Genomic DNA, 18,126 nt, shown 5'->3' with positions numbered 1-18,126 from the left:
GGTTTGTCCCGGGTCATACTTGTAAGGAGTCCAGTAGGGTCACATCAACACTATCTGTTTGGATTTAAGAAAACTCAAGTCTGCATGTATTTTATTTAAAAGGTAAGGGTCACAGCTGGGTTCGACTGGTTCAAATTTGATGTTAAACAGGAAGCACTTCTGCCTTGTTTTCAATTGTTTAAAAATGGGACATTTTCTGAAAGGTCGCCATTCATTCATGTCTTGTGATGCATCAGGAATGTTTTCAAATAAATTGGTGGTGCGCAATAACCGGATCAGCAAAAACACTGACCAACATTTCGGTCCAAAAGGAAGACGGTCGGGAGTGTTGTTTGTACGAATTATTGGCCAGTGCAAAGTGTTGAAAATTGTTTGCTTTTTTTTGATGATGCAATGACAATTTATGGCATTTTTTTGGGCCTCTTCTGAAAAGTGATGATTTTAGAGGGACACGGTTTCGGCCCAATGCGGGGTATTATTGCATCTTCTATGGAGACCGTTTTCGTTTCTCTGAACCCGGTAATTATATTATGTCAAAGACAGTCATAGACAGAGAATCATAGTTCATTCTGCTCTAGTTTATATTCTTGTGAATAACCTCAGATAATGAGAACGAAGCACTATACTATTTACAGCGTTTTAATGAGCTCTCCGTCACTCTCAACATTATGTCCCTTTATTCTTTTCTTTTTTTTCTCTCCAAATTATGCAGTGGAATTTGGCGTCGGACTTGAGGGCGTAGCTGCAATTTCAGAAAGTAATTTATGCTGACAACTAATGATAAATTACTATACAGCTATGAGACTGTTTTTTTAAATGATTTATTTATTTATTTTATTTTTTTTATAGTCTGGCACGCTGTGATGATTTTGCATATACTGTGTAATGGGGAAAAAAAAAAAGTTCAGATGAAATGTAACCATTCTCACGCGGTGAGTCAAAGATAATATAGCAAATATTAGAAGGAAAAATAATGACAGGATCAAGTCAGTAGGCTACTAAATGTTCTCCATAAGAGGATGAACCATTGCACTGACAGATAAATGGCACTGTAGTTGGCTATGTGTTTTGCAGGGCTGGAATGTGACTATAAATCCCTATAAATCATGGACGACAGGTTCATTCTATTGTAATGGCTAGACGACGGAAAGGGTCAAATGCTACAGCTGAAGTGTATCAGCATCAAACCATTAAATGTGGACCCCGGCAGAAAGAGCGCCACTCCAAAGATATTTCCCAAAGGGATTTTCTTGAAAGCGAGGTCAGTGATGTTTGAGTTGTAACGAGCGCACAAAGCAAGGGCGGCCACAAGACATGCTGCGATTAGTTTGGTATTCAGAGACTAGTGAGCCCTGAAGGCAACTCCGTCCGACCTTTGGGATGAAACAGAACAGAGATTTTTGAGCCAGGCCCTCATGTCTAGGATCAGTTATGTCTGACCTCACAAATGTTCTTCTGCGTAAATAGACAGAAATTTCCAAAGTCACATCAAGCTGTGAGCTGCAAAAGGGAGACCAACTTCACAATTTTTGGTTCCTTATTCCTGGAGAACCCAAGAACCCTTTTCTTCTTTGGAAAATTATGAATTATACATTAAATGACTGCTATAAGTTCACTGAACACCAAAATATATGTTTTTTCCAATGTTTTTTTTTTCAATTTATTCCCTAATTTAGGATTAGGGCGAAATTTGACCCTTTGGGATTTAGGGGTATCATTTCGAAAAATCAGAATGACAAAAACTGTCAGTAAACTATTTAGAATTTAAGAAAATAATCAATCAAATACACAGCTACATTGAAAAATATCATTTTTTTTGTTTTATTTGTTGCATTTTAGCCATCTTGTCACCACCACTCTGGCTCATGTAAGTGCAATATTCATCCACTAGATGGCCCCATGCAGGGGTCAGAAGTGGCACTCTGGACTTTTGAAGTTAAATTTGTAAAAAAAAAAGAAAAAAAAAGAAGGTCTTTGTTATTTGAGTAGCAGAATTTATAGGGGCCAAATTTGACCCCATGGGTTCTCCAGGGTTAAAGTGTAATTGCCAAAATTTTGCAAGTCTTTGGGCTGTGCTGTAGGGGAAAAATATAAGTAAGCAACTTTAGATAGGAACATTCTTTCATTTGCATAAACAAAATAAATGCCTGCCTTTAAGTCTAAAGACAAATATTTTTATATTGCATGCAAAAAAGCCAGAACTACAAAATGGTTCAAAGCAGGGGGAAAAAACAATAGTAAAAAAAAAAAAAAAAAGGATAGACATTGTCTATGAAATATTTAAGATGGAAAGAGTAACTTTTGCTATGATCCTTCTCAGGGGACTGCTTTGCAAAAGATGAGATTGGTGGCTATTGTTGTCATATGAAAGAACAGGATCCTGGTAAATTAAGCAAAATAAAAAAAAATATTTAAAAAATTATATATATAAAAAAAAGAGAGACAGCAATGATGATGACATGTCAAATCGGTAAAATTACCGAATGAACAATACTGAGCTCTTCAGAAAAAAAAAAAAAAAAAAAAGAACTGTAATGTGTCAAACAGGTGTTCGTAATGTTTTTGCTCCTTTTGCGTAGCTTATTGAGGTAACCAAAATATTACATGACGATACAAGTCACACACCGCCGCAAGCTACAATCTCGATAATAATAATAATATTGCTGCAGGCGGAGAGCAGGCAGGGCTTTAAAGAAGCTCCGCCCTAAAATGCACAATGCTGCCATCTGCAGCTCAAATGATGCTCAAATAGAAGAAATGAATAATAAATAAATGGGAAATCAGGTCGTATTGACATACAAATTGAAAGACACAATTTTAGGGTCAAATTAAAATCTCAAAAATTCACTGCGATCCAAATAAAATGCGATTTACATACAAAAAAAACAAAAATAGTACTTACTGCTGCTGGATGTGTTGTTGAATATAGTGCGGCCTGACGAGCTGTGGCGAAGGTTTGACAGTCAGTTTCATCTGGGCAATGTTGTCTGCTTGAGGCGGGGGCAGATCATAAGCATTGAGAGCCACTTTTTGAGGTATGGGCCTCTGCGGTCCTGCGTTGTGTCCGTTCACGTGACCGCCGCTGTGACCGTGGCTCGGCCCTTTCCCAGGCTGCGCTGGGTGGGTGTGTGTGGGCATAGTCATCTGCTCACATGCCTTGCCGCTCGAGCCAGGCTTGCAGACGCAGAGCTGAGGCCTGAGGCACATTCCTCCGTTTTGGCACTGAGGGAGGCAGTTTGCTGCAATACAAAATCCAGACAGATGAGAAGAGAAAAGTACAGACACGTGGTGATGAGGACATACGGACGTGCACATATGGCTTCATTATTAAATATGATTAGATTGTAAAATAAATTACACAACTGGTGGTTCGGGTTCACGTGCTTCCTACCAATCTTGGGCCGGAGATCTTTTGCTCAGTATTTTTGACTTGCCATTTTACTTCTAGAAAATAGTTGACTTGACCATTAGCCTCACGCTACTACCAAATTGTCTCGGAAAAAGTTTTGAGAGAGTTAAGCATTGACACAAATTCTCGTCTTCTGAATTTTCTCATGCATTTTTAATATGAAGGCATGTAGTTGCTCAAGAGGGAAATTTAACTCTTTGACTGCCAAAAACGTTAAATGACGTTTAGTAAAAACCTACGGAGGGCCGCCAAGGACGTTAAAAGACGTTCTCCAATTTTTTTTTTTTTTGGGGGGGGAAACGGGTAGAGGAAAGCCTTGCCCAGCTGTGGTGAAAGTTTCAAGCAGATCTAGTTAGCCTAATGACTATTTGTGGCCCCTAGATGGCAGCAATGACTCTCTTTTGACAAGATTGGGTAGGCGTCAGTAGAAGACGTGAGGCGGGGCGAGAGGGGACAATGGCTGGGGAAGGGAAGAGAACATGGCGACCGGTTGCAAGCAGCTCACGCTCGACCAGTTTTTTTCAAAGACGAAAAGCATCGACCAACGCTAAAGAGCACATTGATGACGACGATGATCATCATCGATGATGATGATGGTGACTCCGAGGTTGGAAGCATGGACGCGGCAGTAGAAGACGTGAGGCGGAGCTAGATGGCTGAAGAAGCGAACAATGGCGACCGGTTGCAAGCAGCTCACACTTGGGAATTTTTTTTCAAAGACGAAAGGCATTGACCAACGCTAAAGAGCACATTGATGACGACGATGATCATCATCGATGATGATGATGATGATGGTGACTCCGAGGTTGACGCCGAAGTTGGAAGCGCTGACGCGGCGGCTATGACTGTCATGTTTATTTTCAGTCTTGTTTACTCCCTGTCATGTTTAGCTTGTGTTTTCCCCTTGTCTTGTCATTTCCTGTTTTATTGTGAAAAGTCTGACTCCTCTCGTTTCAGGTCACTTGCCCTTCCTTGTTTGGTGTCTTTGTCAACCCTGATCCCTGATTGTGTCCACCTTTCCCCATTACCCTCATGTGTGATCCAATCAGTGCCCTCAGCCAGGTGTGTCTTGTTATGTCATTAGTGTTGGTGTATTTAGTCGGTTGTCTCCCCCCTGTCTGTGTCGGTTCATTGTTGCCACTGTCGTAAGTCTTTCGCCACGTCACGTTGACCTTTTTTGCCTTATCAGGATCCATGTCATGTTGTTAGTTTTGCCTAAGTTGTTTTGTCATGTTTAGCTTCATGTTTTGTTAGTTCAGTTTATTTTGTTCTTTGAAGTTAGCTTTTTTTGATTAGAAATTAAAACCTCTTTTTAGACTGCACCTCTGCCTCCTTGCTCTGCCTTCCCGCATCTGGGTCCTAAAGCCCCCACCTTACTGACAATGACGACGTCATAAAGGTTCACGGGCTAGCGATGCTAACACCGGAAAACGCGGAGCACAACCGAGCACGCTCAGGCGGACGTTCAATCGGACGACGAAGAGTGCCCCGAGTCCAATGCATATTCATCGGAGGAGTGTGTACAGTCTGCTACTTGCTATTTCCCCGGAAAAAAAGGCCGTCAAGAAAGTGTAACGTCTGCACGCGAAACGGGCAATCGATTTTTTTCTGATGAAAGAGGAGAGTTCAATCTTTCATTTGGTAGTATGTGTGTTTCCATAGTCCAAACACAACATTTTCTGTGGACCTTGAAAGATCAGTCAAAATGCTTAAATCGGCTGGCACTGGCGACATCCCGTTTCTGAAAACGTCTGGCAGTCAAAGAGTTAATAAATTAGTTCCATCCACTCCCCCCTCCACAATAGTCGACGATCAAGAGGGAATCATATTTTACCCTCCGTAATTATTATAAACACAGAGAATGAAAACAAAATGTGTCATAACAATCCCCCTCATCATTAGTGAATGGGAAACTTCTGGAGTCACGGATGACGTCGGTGGTTCAGTTCCCACGGTCACCGTATGAATGTGCATGTGATTGGCTTATCCAATAGTGTCAAAGTATAGTTGATTGGAAGGCTGCGATTACTGCTAGTGTTCTACTTGGTTGACAGTTTGGGTTCAGTTTGTGATTGACCAATCCAGTGTAGTCGACTAGTCAAAGCCAGATGACATCATCTCCAGCTTCCCTGTGTCACTGAAATGGCCGACGTTGTTATAGGATGGATGCAGAGAATGCGCATAATGCTTCAAGCTAACTGAATCCTTTTAAATGGAGCTCTGCTAGGTCGGTATTGCAAATGAGAATCTGTTATTAACTCATTCACTGCCATTGACGGCTATAGACGTCAAAAATTCATTTCAACTATCTCTATTAGTTAAAAACAAAAAAAAACACTTTTGCTATCAAGAGTATGAAAACCTAGAAAAAATTTGGGGGGTAAATTTAGAACAGATATAAAATTTGTGATTAATCGTTAGTTAACTAGTAAAGTCATGTGATTAATTACAATTTAAAAAAAAAATATAGGTTTTCATAAAAAATGAAATGAAATGAAAAATTGTTAAATATATAGAAATAGTTCACATTCATTTTTGACGTCTATAGTCGTCAATGGCAGTGAATGAGTTAATGATCTTATCTGGACAAATCAATAAAAATCATATGATAAGATTGGGAATACTTATCATCATTTCAGTATTTCACCAGCTCACGTTTCTCCAATATCAAAACAATATATCGCTTATTAGACTTGTGGGACACCATAACAGAATTAGCTACACAGTTGCCGGATAAACTTTACTTTTGACATGGCCACATTGTACTGTAGTCGCAACTCTCCTTGAGTGTGGCCAAAGGTTGGGGTTGTGTTTTTTTTAAAAAATTTTTTACAGTGTGTGGATTCTTGTCTGTACTTGCATTCTCGTGGACTTGAAATATCAACATTCGCAGAACATGTGCTGTTTAAATCCAAAGTCGGCACATTGCCCAGAACAGTCCAAATGCCAGGATGTGGTCTTGGGTTGCACATTTTGGTGAGGATACATGACTGCTTTCCATACAAATCCAAGGATGCATTACATTATATTGTCAAGTCATTCAGCCAAAAATAATGGTGTTATGGTTCTCCTATTCTCATAGATGATTATTTTTTACAGCATGACCTTGCCTAAACCATTCCCAAGTTGATCAGTAAAGTGGAATGCCCTTGAAGTTGTGCAATTTGATCCAATTTGATCATTTGATGCAGCTTTTGATCTAAAGAGGTCGCTTAAAGCAATGGTAGTTATTATAATAATAATAAAAACGGCCAGCAGGTGGCAGCAGAGTATAAGAGACCAGACAGGGCCATGTTGCAGCAAGCTCTTTTTCCCAGTGTTTTTAACAGGTTTGTGAATAACGATTAAACTTAGCTATATTCTAATGCTAATTTCTTAATGCTAATTACTTTTTTTTTTCCTGATTTTTTTTAATCCTTTTGGTGGGTTCCATAATTTAACAGCTATTAGAACACAATATTTTGTGGGCACACCTCTCACAGGTCGAGCCAGAGCGTGACTGCCAAATGATGACATCACTGATGTCTTTTCCCACTGGGAGCCGAATTATGTTAGCGGGTTTGAAATAGCACAAACCTTCCACTTAGGGTAACTTTTTTTTTTTTTCGTTTTCTTTCCAGACAAGCGTAAATAGTTTTCATTTCATTCACCCGCCTCGTGCCCGACACCGACGTTGCCATCTGTTCCGCAAATCATTTTCTCCCTCTTTGTCAGACTGGCGTAGGCAACATAAGAGGTTTGTTCTGTGACAATGAGCTCGACCGACTAAGTACTGTAATCTCCTTGTTGGGCAGGAAGAGGAAAAGAGATCAGTCATGGTTGATGTTCTCACCCTTTTGATCAAACTATGCAGGGTCTGGCATGTGGTGCGCACCCCACCCACCCTCACTAAGGTCTGTTAGGGGGTCTGAAAAAAAAAATAACATGCTTGTCTGAATGAGTGAGTCAGTGTGCGGTTGCGCTCGGTGGAAGCGATCCCATTCGGGAGCAGAAACATTTGGACATAATGAGTTTCTTTGTGTCACCTTGTTGTAATGCTGTAAAATTCCCAAGTGGGTGCGAGAAAATTGCCCAGACATTATGAGCAGCTGCAACGGCCTGCTTTGACCTTGTATGTGGCTCGGACATGCTACATATAGTACCTTTACAGAATCCAGGTATATATATATATATATATATATTAGGGGTGTTAGAAAAAAATCGATTTGGCAATATATCGCGATATTACAGCGCGTAATTCTCGAATCGATTTGACATGCGGCCGAATCTATTTTTAAACATCAATTTTTTTTATGGGAATATTCAACAAAACATTCTACTTAGGGTTAGGATTTACACATTAAACATGGAAGAATGTTATATTAATGGAACATTAAGGCTTAATATTTGATTTCAGTGCTGTTCAAACATGAAACAGACTGCAACCTGTTTGTTAAATACCGTGGCTCCTTTAACTCATTTATTGCCATTGACGGCTATAGACGTCAAAAATTTATTTTAACTATTTCTATTAGTTTAACATTATTTTTCCACTTTTGTTAACAAGAGTATGAAAACCTAGGAGAAAAAATATTGTACATTTAGACCAGATATAAAATTTGTCATTAGTCATGAGTTAACTATTGAAGTCATGCGATTAATTACAATAAAAAAAATTGAATCATCTGACGCCTCAAATTTTTTATTAATATTTTCTTTTTGGTTTAATTACTTAATTATTTAAACTCAAAATGAATCACAAATTTTATATCTGTTCTAAATGTACAATAAAAAATTGTTCTAGGTTTTCATACTCTTGTTAACAAAAGTGGAAAAAAATGCGAAAAAAAAGTTCAAATGAATTTTTGACGTCTATAGCCGTCAATGGCAGTGAACGGGTTAAAGAGATTGGACGGACATGCTAGCCCAGTACATTTTTGATACCTGCACACAGCTCTGTGGTGTCTGCGCTGCTTACGTAATTCTATAATGAGCTCTAATATGCTTGGCCCTCAAGGAAAAGTGGAAAAAGTAGTTCAGCAAGCAAGCATTTTGCCAGGCGCTCTAATGGCCAACCCTCAGGGAGCGAAAAAAACGGACTGAATTTGCACACGGTAAAAGGTCAGCAATGTTCGAGGGGAACTGCTATGCAACATTGCATGTCGGTCTTAGGTAATGTCCACACGCTAACAAAGCCCAGCTTTTTGTTTTTCACTTGAAAAAGTTTTCCGGAATCGTTTTAAGAAGCGTGAGCGTCCACACACACACACACACACACACACATGTATGGCAGGTAAGAGTCGAAGTGGGGTCGTAATGCTGCCGCGGGAAGTCACCGAAAACAGACAATAAGATGCCAGTGCAACGTAAACATAATCGCAAGAATGCAAAGCGAGCAAGAAACAATGTCTTCTATGTGGATGGCGACCCGTTTCAAAAAATGTTCAGGCTCCTTTAACTCATTTACTGCCATTGACGGTTATAGACGTCAAAAATTCATTTAAATTATTTCTATTAGTTTAACTTTTTTTCCCCCACTTCGGTTAATAAAAGTATGAAAACCTAGGGGGGAAAATATTGTACATTTAGACCAGATATCAAATTTGTGATTAATCATAAGTTAACTATTGAAGTCATGCGATTAATTACAATTTAAAAAATTTAATCGCCTGACGTCCTAATTTTTTATAATCTTTTCTTTTTTGAAAAAAGATTATTTAAAAAAAAAAGAAAAGATTATTAAAACTTACGTCATCAGGCAATTAAATGTTTTAATTTTAATTAATTAAATAATTAAAAATAAAATAAATTAATAAAAAAAAAAATTCTAGGTTTTTATACTCTTGTTAGCAAAAGTGGAAAAAATGTTGAACTAATAGAAATGGTTAAAATGAATTTTTGACGTCTATAGCCGTCAATGGCAGTGAATGAGTTAAAATGAAGTTCTTTCAACTTTAATAGCCAATCTCTTTTATTTTTTTTAAAATTATTATTGTGTTGTTTTTTCCTTATGTATTGGGCCTGATCTGTCATGATCTGTTTTTTGTTTGGTTTGGTTTAGTTGGATTTTGTCATGTTTTCCATTCCTTTATCACTGTCTCATCAAGTTTTATCATGTCCACCTGTGTTTGTCATCCCGGTCCCTTGTGTCATCCACTCAACTCCCCAGTCACATATGTCTTGTCCAGGTGTCTCTCATTGTCTTGTTAGTGTGTGTATTTGGTTTGCAGCTTTCTTTCATTCCTTGTTGGTTGATCGTCAATATGTCGTGTCCTTGCCACGTCTCGTTCCTTGCGTGTTTGTTACTTTGTTTTGGATTTTGTGTTTTGGAACATAGCTTGTTTGCCTTTTTGTTTTTGTTAAATACATGACTTTTTTTTTGGAGCACCTCTGCCTGCACGCCAACATAAAACCTGATGGGACTGACTGTGATATGGATATTTAGAAGCTGATTCTGCTATTTGGCAGAACAAAATTCTGAGAACCGATTAATTATCTGATTAATTTAATGTATTGTATAATAAAAAAAAAAATGTGTGTGGGGGGGGGGTCCTAAACACAACAATAAAGATATGAATTACAGGCAGAGCATTTGACTGTTGTACAGGACTTAAGAGATTTTTGTTGGGGGTTGTAATGAACTAATGTGTGGAAAATGGTTAAAAATCGATTGATTTTAAAAGACCACATTTCTGATGATTAAATCGGCTTTCCCGTTTTTTTTGGTCAGGCCCTACTTTTTGTAAGCTACTTATTCTATATACTAGATTCCTCTTAATTTTCTTTCCTTTTTTTTTGCTCCAATTTTGTCCCACAGCTGCGAACGAAAATGTGAAAGGCCACATTGTCAAATTGACTTTGCAGGGGAGCAGACTTTCATTTCTATTTTCCTGCATACTTGTGACCTTGTCATTCAAGTAAGTCACAATTATGTTTTGTCTACCCCAGCCGGCTACCGTGCCTCGCAAGCACATTTAAGCAGATTTGACAAACAGCTAGCCTGCTCTGCCATTCAGGAACTGACTTGAGAGTTTGTTCAAATTTTTCTTAATCATTTATCCACAGCTGGATTAGTCAAATTCTACAATTGTATGAAGTCATTTTAACTGAAAGCTGACATACTGTACATATAGGCTAAATAAGATTTAATTGTATATACTGTATATAAATAATAGGGGGTGTGCCAAAAAATAGATTCTCATAAGAATCGCGATTCTCATTTAGTACGATTCAGAATCAATTTTAAATGTCCCAAAATCGATTTGATTAAATCATTTTATACTGTCTTCCTTTTGTTTGTGTGTGCCTTTATTGGGAGCGTTGTTCATGTTGTACCCAATTTGGCCACTTAAGGGCAGTGTGGTTCCACACGGTCTGATACACTGTTAAGTCGTAGCCACATTAGAGAGTAGAAGGAAAAAGTCGCGATCAAGTTATTCCAATAAAAGTTGGGTTTTTTTGCAGCGTGGAGCCGTTCTTTTGAGTGATAAAAGAGTGATTAAGTGGAGCGCTAATTAGCATTAGCGAGTCAGACTGGAGTAGATCATTACGATTCCTTGAACATCTATAAATTGGAGCAAAAATCATTGTCAAACAAATCATTTTGAATCAAAAATCGATTCCGAATCGAATCGCACGCCCAAAAATCGGGATCGAATCGTGAGACATTCAAAGATTCCCACCCCTAATAAATAACAGGTACGAGGTATTTAACACATTTTTCAGCCAGTGACCATCATTTCAAATGTTTTTATCTTTATCAGGCATGACAGGTCATTCAACAGATCCATTTTTTTTTTTTATACAGTACATGTGTACTCGCATTCGTTCACAGCGTTAGTATCTCTCAAATAGAAATGTCAGGCCATGGGTTTAAGGTACAGTATGACACTGAGGAATGTTCCCTACTGGTCATCGTCCAGACGTTTGCGTAGTGCTTCCTGTGGCTGTATAAACAAGGAGCGCCTCTCCATCCTTTAAGTGCTCAGCTGATTGGAGTTCCCAATATCACTTCATCCCCGAGCCAAACCAAACACTGAGTCACATCACACTAAACCGCATGCACTTTGTCACCGACAGTTTATGCTATTATTGTGTCCTACGCTGATTACAGGCCCGCCAAAAATGCACAACGATGTCATGACGAGAGAGCCCTGATGTATTACGATGCATTTTGCCGCTTACCGCCAAGCGGCGGACGCCTCCAGAGCTGAAGATGGCGCAACGAGCAAATAGAATCTCATCGCATCACTATGACCCGTAGATCGATCCAATTCTACATGAGCAATAAGATTTGTCGACTCATTTATCGATTGCTTCACCGCGCCCATCCCGAGACTGCTCGAGCAAGGAATGCTTGAGGTTACTTACGCTTTGTGCACCGCTGCGATCCTTGAGTTTGACTCCATCCGTGGCAGCATTGGCCTCCGCAGACGTTCACACTGCAAAAACAAAAACAGAAAAGACAACTATGTAACTTTATAAACGGTTGCCGGACCTTGCTTTCGTTAGCCTGGGGCAGTCGTAGCTACTAACTTTTGTCAGACCACCTGATAGCGAACATTGGGAGTCATTTTAACCCTGGAGAAACCACGGGGTCAAATTTGACCCCTATAAATTCTGCTACTCAAATAACAAAGACCTTCTTTTTTTTTATAAATTTAACTTCAAAAGTCCAGAGTGCCACTTCAGACCCCTGCATGGGGCCATCTAGTGGATGAATATTGCACTTACATGAGCCAGAGTGGTGGTGACAAGATGGCTAAAATGCAACAAATAAAACAAAAAAAAATATATTGTTCAATGTAGCTAATTGATTATTTTCTTAAATTCTAAATAGTTTACTGACAGTTTTTGTTATTCTGATTTTTCGAAACGATACCCCTAAATCCCAAAGGGTCAAATTTCGCCCTAATCCTAAATTAGGGAATAAATTGAAAAAAAAAAAATTGAAAAAAAAAAAAATTGAAAAAACATATATTTTGGTGTTCAGTGAATTTATAGCAGTCATTTAATGAATAATTCATAATTTTCCAAAGAAGAAAAGGGTTCTTGGGTTCTCCAAGGTTAATAAGTAAGAAGTGGATTCTAAAACACTATTCACATCTTTCTTTAAAAATGATTTTAGATGGATGATTTTTTTTCTCGTCAGCTTGATACCGCTTAAAAAAAAGAAGGAATTGCTTTTTCTGACTTTGAATAACTGCATAGAAGCAACATCAACTTTTTCAAACTTCTGAAATTGAAGTTTGCCTCTAAAGACTGTCGACATTGTGAATTGCAAACTTCTGGTGTTGCTCGCCCATCTAGAAGCCTCCATGATGATGTTGTGCGTGTGCGTGCGTGTGCGTGCGTGCGTGTGGTAGTAGCACGTTGTGACTCATCACGCAGAGCTTGAATGAAAATTTGGCAGACCCTTTTTTTTTTCTTTTCTTTTCTACAGTAAGGCCCATCAAAGGTCATGACGAATCGAGATACAAACTGTTTCTGGATGATTTCCAATCCCACAATGAATCCGTGTTATTACAGATGTGTTTGGCTTAGATTGAATTTAGTGACAACACAACCCCCGAGATATGTTTTATCGCATATTTCACATTTCCTCCAATTGCGCTTTTTATGATTGTGTCACACTCAAAAGTGATGAAGACATTTGGGTCAAAAATAACTCAAATATGGGCCATAAAAGAACTGACCACTCCTCTTTTTATTTTATTTTATATAAGACCAACAAATGTGGTTGTTTCGTACAAATAAAAAAATTGGTAGCTGACGAACCCTTTTTGACCCATAATTGGGTTATTTGTAACCCAACTGTTTTAGAGTTAAGACATTACAATCACCAGCAATTTATTTTTCATCCATACCAGGATTCGAACCCTCATCATTTAAACCCTCGTTACCGAGATAAGTATACAAAGTTATTTTTTTACTTAAGTTGGGTACCACAAGAAACAGGCATTTATGGTTTTGTTATGTTTTTTTTTTATTGTATTTTTTTTTTTTTTTTTTTTTACATATATTTGTATAGTTGATTTTCAGAATAAAAATAGTCTGCCTGTGATTTTCAGAATTACCATTCGTTTGTATCTACAGTCATTGAATTAATATTCAACCAGCCAGCACCAAACCGTGTGTAGGTCAGTAGGCATGAGCACACTTTTCATTGACATAAACAATAAGAAGAAATGACTTTTAAAAGTGAACGAGGTCGCCATATTTCGCACCCATGTCGTCCGACAGAGCGTCTACTCTTACCCAGACTGCTTGAGAAGCTGCCTGTGCTGGTTCTGCTCCGGAGCGCCGTGCCGAACAATGGACTCCTGGGCCGTCGAGACTTGCTTCCCCATCCGGCGGGTTCGGACCTGGCCGCCCAACTTGGCGGTGAGTTCGACGTTGTAAGTGTGCGGAAGCCCCGACGCGCCGTGACGCGATGAAATGGAGCTGACTCGCATCCCATCCCCTCGGTTCGCTCCCGCCGAGCCGGGACCTGGACCGGGACCTGGTCCGGGTCCGGGTTGGAGCACGAACAGCTTCCTGACGCCGCTCTGTTGTGCCCCAGCTGACAAACATAATGGTGAGAGAAGGAAACCAAATGAAAGTAAAAGGCCCCTAATCCAAACCATGTCCGCGTTGTTATAAATCCAAAGTTGGGGGAGAAAAAAAAAGTTTTTAAATGGGGGCTCGGCTCCGGTAAATGAGATTTTTCTATGAAAAGAGGCCAGTTGGGTTGATTATATTCTTGTAGTCCTCGAACTCCGTATAGTTAAATCCTTTAAATGAAAACAATATATCTATCTTTGACCTTAAATATAGCTGACGTCACTATGACAACTTCAACTACAATAACATTAGCACCGAATAGTTCAAATAAAAGTGACCGCGCTGTCCTTCTGGTTCTGCTCGCAGCTGGTCGTGGCCACTACGTCCGAGGAGCTCCACAAGTCCAGGAAAGTTTCTTGATGGAGCAGAAGGCTGCCAGCCCAGCAGCAGCAGCAGCCTGCCTCCAGAAGTGACGTCATGAGGGGGAGTCTGTGCACACGCACCGCAACTTACATGAGCTGGGAGTTCCTCCGATCTGTGTCAGGGGACCCCTGAGCGAAATAGGCTCACCCCGCACACCTGCGCACCAGACTGGCCCACCCTGACACCTTTGTGCTCAACAAACATCCGCATGTGAAGAATGTGGGAATTCTGTCTGACTTCTACTTGGGCTACAATCACTAGACACTCATTGGCCATACCGGATCCCACATTAGGTATTTCATCACAATCAGCTGCGTTATTAGTTTCCATGTTAAAAACAAACAAGAAAGTTGTATCCGATAGTTGGAGTCACTGTTTTACTTTCGCTAAAAATATATATAAAATAAATTCAACATGTCACATCACCGGGTGGGCAATTTGAATGTGTGAAGAAGACAATATTATATAACTAGAAAAATTCCCGCGGAAATTTTGAATGGGACTGCTGACTCTTGCAAGGTGGAAAGATGCATGTATGTAGTACTTGTAGCAATAGTAGTAGTAGTATAGTAGTAGCAAGTACTTGTAGTAGTAGTAGTAAGTAGTACTTGTACTAATATAAGTAGTGCTTGTAGTTGTAGTAATTTTAATAGTAGTCAAATGGCCAAGATGGCCGCCAAGCCAGGTGGGCGAGGGGGAGAGAGTCCTTGCCGTACCTAATCAATTGGCCAAGATGGCCGCCGACCCGGGTGGGCGAGGGGGAGAGAGTCCTTGGCGTACCTAATCAATTGGCCAAAATGGCCGCCGCCCTGAGCGAGCAGAGTGGCGAGAATCCTGGGCGTACCTAATCAATTGGCCAAGATGGCCGCCGACCCGGGTGGGCGAGGGGGAGAGAGTCCTTGGCGTACCTGATTAATTGGCCAAGATGGCCGCCGCCCTGGGCGAGCGGAGTGGCGAGAATCCTTGGTGTACCTAATCAATTGGCCAAGATGGCCGCCGCCCCTGGTGGGCGGAGGGGAGAGAATTCTTGGTGTACTTAATTAATTGGCCAAAATGGCCAATTAATTAAATTATTTGTACAGGTAATGAGTCTATTTTACTGATTCTAAACTATATGTGGAATAAATTCAGACATTAGTATGTGTTGTTTTGGAGGGGAAATGGATAGCGCACCGTAGCGCTAACGCTAGACAGCAAGGCTAGCCATGATGTTTGGCTAAATAAACAAACTGTACCTGTGAGAAAATTCCTACAAACGCACTGATGAAGGTTTGGTTAACTGGTTACTCCGTTTAGTTATATAACTATTTACAGCTCTCTCGGTTTGTAAGGCGCGGTGGCTGATTGGCCGTGGACGACGCAGCTGAACAGCAAGAACCGGAGAGCAACAAACATACTGGAAGTCCACAGGCTCACTTTATTAAAAGGAACACCAAAAAAAAAAAAAAAAACAGTGGGCTTCTCGGCGCCTACACAATAATCGTACAAAATCCACAATCCACATCCGCATAAGAACTAAAATGAAAAAGTGCTGCATATGACCAACAAAACCAAGGAGGCGCCACCCTGTGGCGCGGTACCACAGTGCGGATTGTTCCAAGTATATGTGGGGGCTGCTGGAGGAGGAGTATGCAAAAAAAAGGGGGGGGGGGTTCAAGTATTAAAATACAAGAAAATAAAATAATCCAGTCTTCTAAATGTTTAGTAACTCATTCACTGCCATTGACGGCTATATACGTCAAAAATTCATTTGAACCTATTTCTATTAGTTAATCCCCCCCCCCCCCCCACACACACACACACTTTTGTTAACAAAACTCTATATATTTTTTATTGTACATTTAGAACATATATAAAATGTGCCTGATGCCCCTAATTTTTAATCATCTTTTTCTTTGCTTTAAATAGTGTCAGGCGATTGAAATTTGGGATGGTAATTAACTGCATGACTTCAATAGTTAACTCACAATTAATCACAAATTTTATATCTGTTCTAAATGTACAATAATTTTTTTTCTAGATTTTCATACTCTTATTAACAAAAGTGGAAAAAATGTTAAACTCTAATAGCAATAGTTCAAATGAATTTTTGACGTCTATAGCCGTCAATGGCAGTGAATGAGTTAATAACAGTTCAGAACATTAATGGTTTTTCAGAACGTGAACAAAATTGGTGACCCGCGGTGCTCTCTGTCTCGTTTTTCTTGAAATTGGCTGATTGATGAGCCTGAGTTACGGCAGCCCATAAGTGATTTTTCCGTCATGAAAGTCTCATCGTAGCCATTTGATATGAAGTATTGTCATTTTCAGTGCTTCAAAGGTATTTGGACTTCCTGATGTTCGCAGCCCTTAAGTTTTCCTCACAGTAGAAGCTTGCTGTGTGGGTCTTGCTGTTGTTTGGAAAGGAATAAATCAATTTGTGTGCTTTCAAAAAGTCTTGAGGTTCTTGGGCGCGCTTTGAGGGTCGTTATTCATCTGCACTGCACCATCCAGTTTTGTAACATTTGATTGATTGTGATTAGAGGGTATGGCCCCATACACCTCACAATTCATTTTCTTACTTCTTCTACTTTTTTTCCTGATGAAAGAAGAGATTCTAATCTTTCTTTTGGTATGTTCCGTGTTTTTATAGCAATCGAACACAATATTCTGCGGACCTTGCAAAATCAAAATCCAGTAAAACTGCTGGGAGCGAAGGGGGTTACTTCAGTGAAAATGGCTGGGAGTGGATGAGTTAAATAGGTTGTACCTGTCATACCTCATTTCAAAGTCTCTATATGATATCATTTTTGACATCATTATATAGTATTTATGTTTAAACTGTCGTACGGTGTGAATTGTAGGTCCGTCTGAAATTTGCAGTTTGTCTTGTTATCTTTTTGTGACTCGTCTGGGGAAAAAAAAGGTCTCTTTCTTAGATGTTAGCAAATCAAAAAGCCAGCGTAGCGCTGACACATTTATTCAACTGTGTGACGTGAGGATTGGAAAAATGCATAGAGGTGATTCAAAAAAGGAGTTCAACAGTGATAGCGTGGGAGATTCCTCCTCCTCCTCCTCCGAAGAAGACATCCCAGAGGAAATTGAAACTATTGAAAAGCCGTTAGCTTCCTCCAGCTCCAAAGACTCACCCACTCGCCCCAGCGTGAAACATGACCAAACGGAGAAATCTTGGCACGAGGAAGCCCTCGAGGCGGAGAGGAAAGCAAAATCGACTTTTTGCCAGGCTCTCGAGAAGGAACGACACGATAAATATCTGCTGAGGAAATCTTTAAGACAAGAGCGAAAATCGAACGCTACGCTCGTGAGAACCCTGAAGAACGAGAAAGCCGAGAAGGACGGTCTTCGTGTCGAGATGGCGCTCGTGACCAAACACGTGGAGAACCTCGGTAAGATGCTCGAAAGGCAACAGCGCGGCTACGCAAAGGTGACGGGAAAACTGCGGAAAATGGCAGCCAAACGGGAAAAAGACAAGAAGGCAATGGAGACGCTTAGGAAGGATTTGGAGGCGACTTTTCATCAACACAAAAAGGAAATAGCCGAGCTGGAAAGAGTAACATGTGATCAGGTCCGGAAACTGAAGGATCAGGTGACCGAGATGCAGGAAGAAAGTGTGGAAAAAGACGGCCAAATTACATCCTTGCTCTTCGAGAGTCAGACTCTTCGACAGGATATTGAGGCTAAGGGGGCGACTGTTTCCACCCTGCAGGAGAAAGTCAGCCAACTGGCCTCTGAGAGAGAAGAGCTGCGACGGGATCTTCGCCCTCTCGAAGAAC

The 18,126-nt window shown here is 40.1% G+C and overlaps 1 protein-coding gene across 3 annotated transcripts in view; it reads right to left on the bottom strand.

The window, feature by feature from the left end:
* Positions 1-14,353, bottom strand: part of ltbp1 (latent transforming growth factor beta binding protein 1) — a 56,488-nt gene extending 42,135 nt beyond the window's left edge. For all 3 annotated transcript variants that reach the window (XM_077582282.1, XM_077582283.1, XM_077582284.1), the window contains exons 1-3: positions 13,646-14,353; positions 11,759-11,829; positions 2,903-3,239 (exon numbers count right to left, since the gene is read on the bottom strand). In XM_077582282.1, the coding sequence (XP_077438408.1) occupies positions 2,903-3,239; positions 11,759-11,829; positions 13,646-14,013 (776 nt within the window). In that variant the 5' untranslated portion in view covers positions 14,014-14,353. The remainder of the gene's footprint in view (positions 1-2,902; positions 3,240-11,758; positions 11,830-13,645) is intronic.
* Positions 14,354-18,126: the final 3,773 nt, after the last annotated feature.

This window comes from Vanacampus margaritifer, chromosome 12, assembly GCF_051991255.1.
Source record: "Vanacampus margaritifer isolate UIUO_Vmar chromosome 12, RoL_Vmar_1.0, whole genome shotgun sequence".
NCBI lineage: Eukaryota > Metazoa > Chordata > Actinopteri > Syngnathiformes > Syngnathidae > Vanacampus > Vanacampus margaritifer.
The sequence above is the reverse complement of the archived record's forward strand: the minus strand, read 5'-3'. Positions and strand labels throughout refer to the sequence as shown.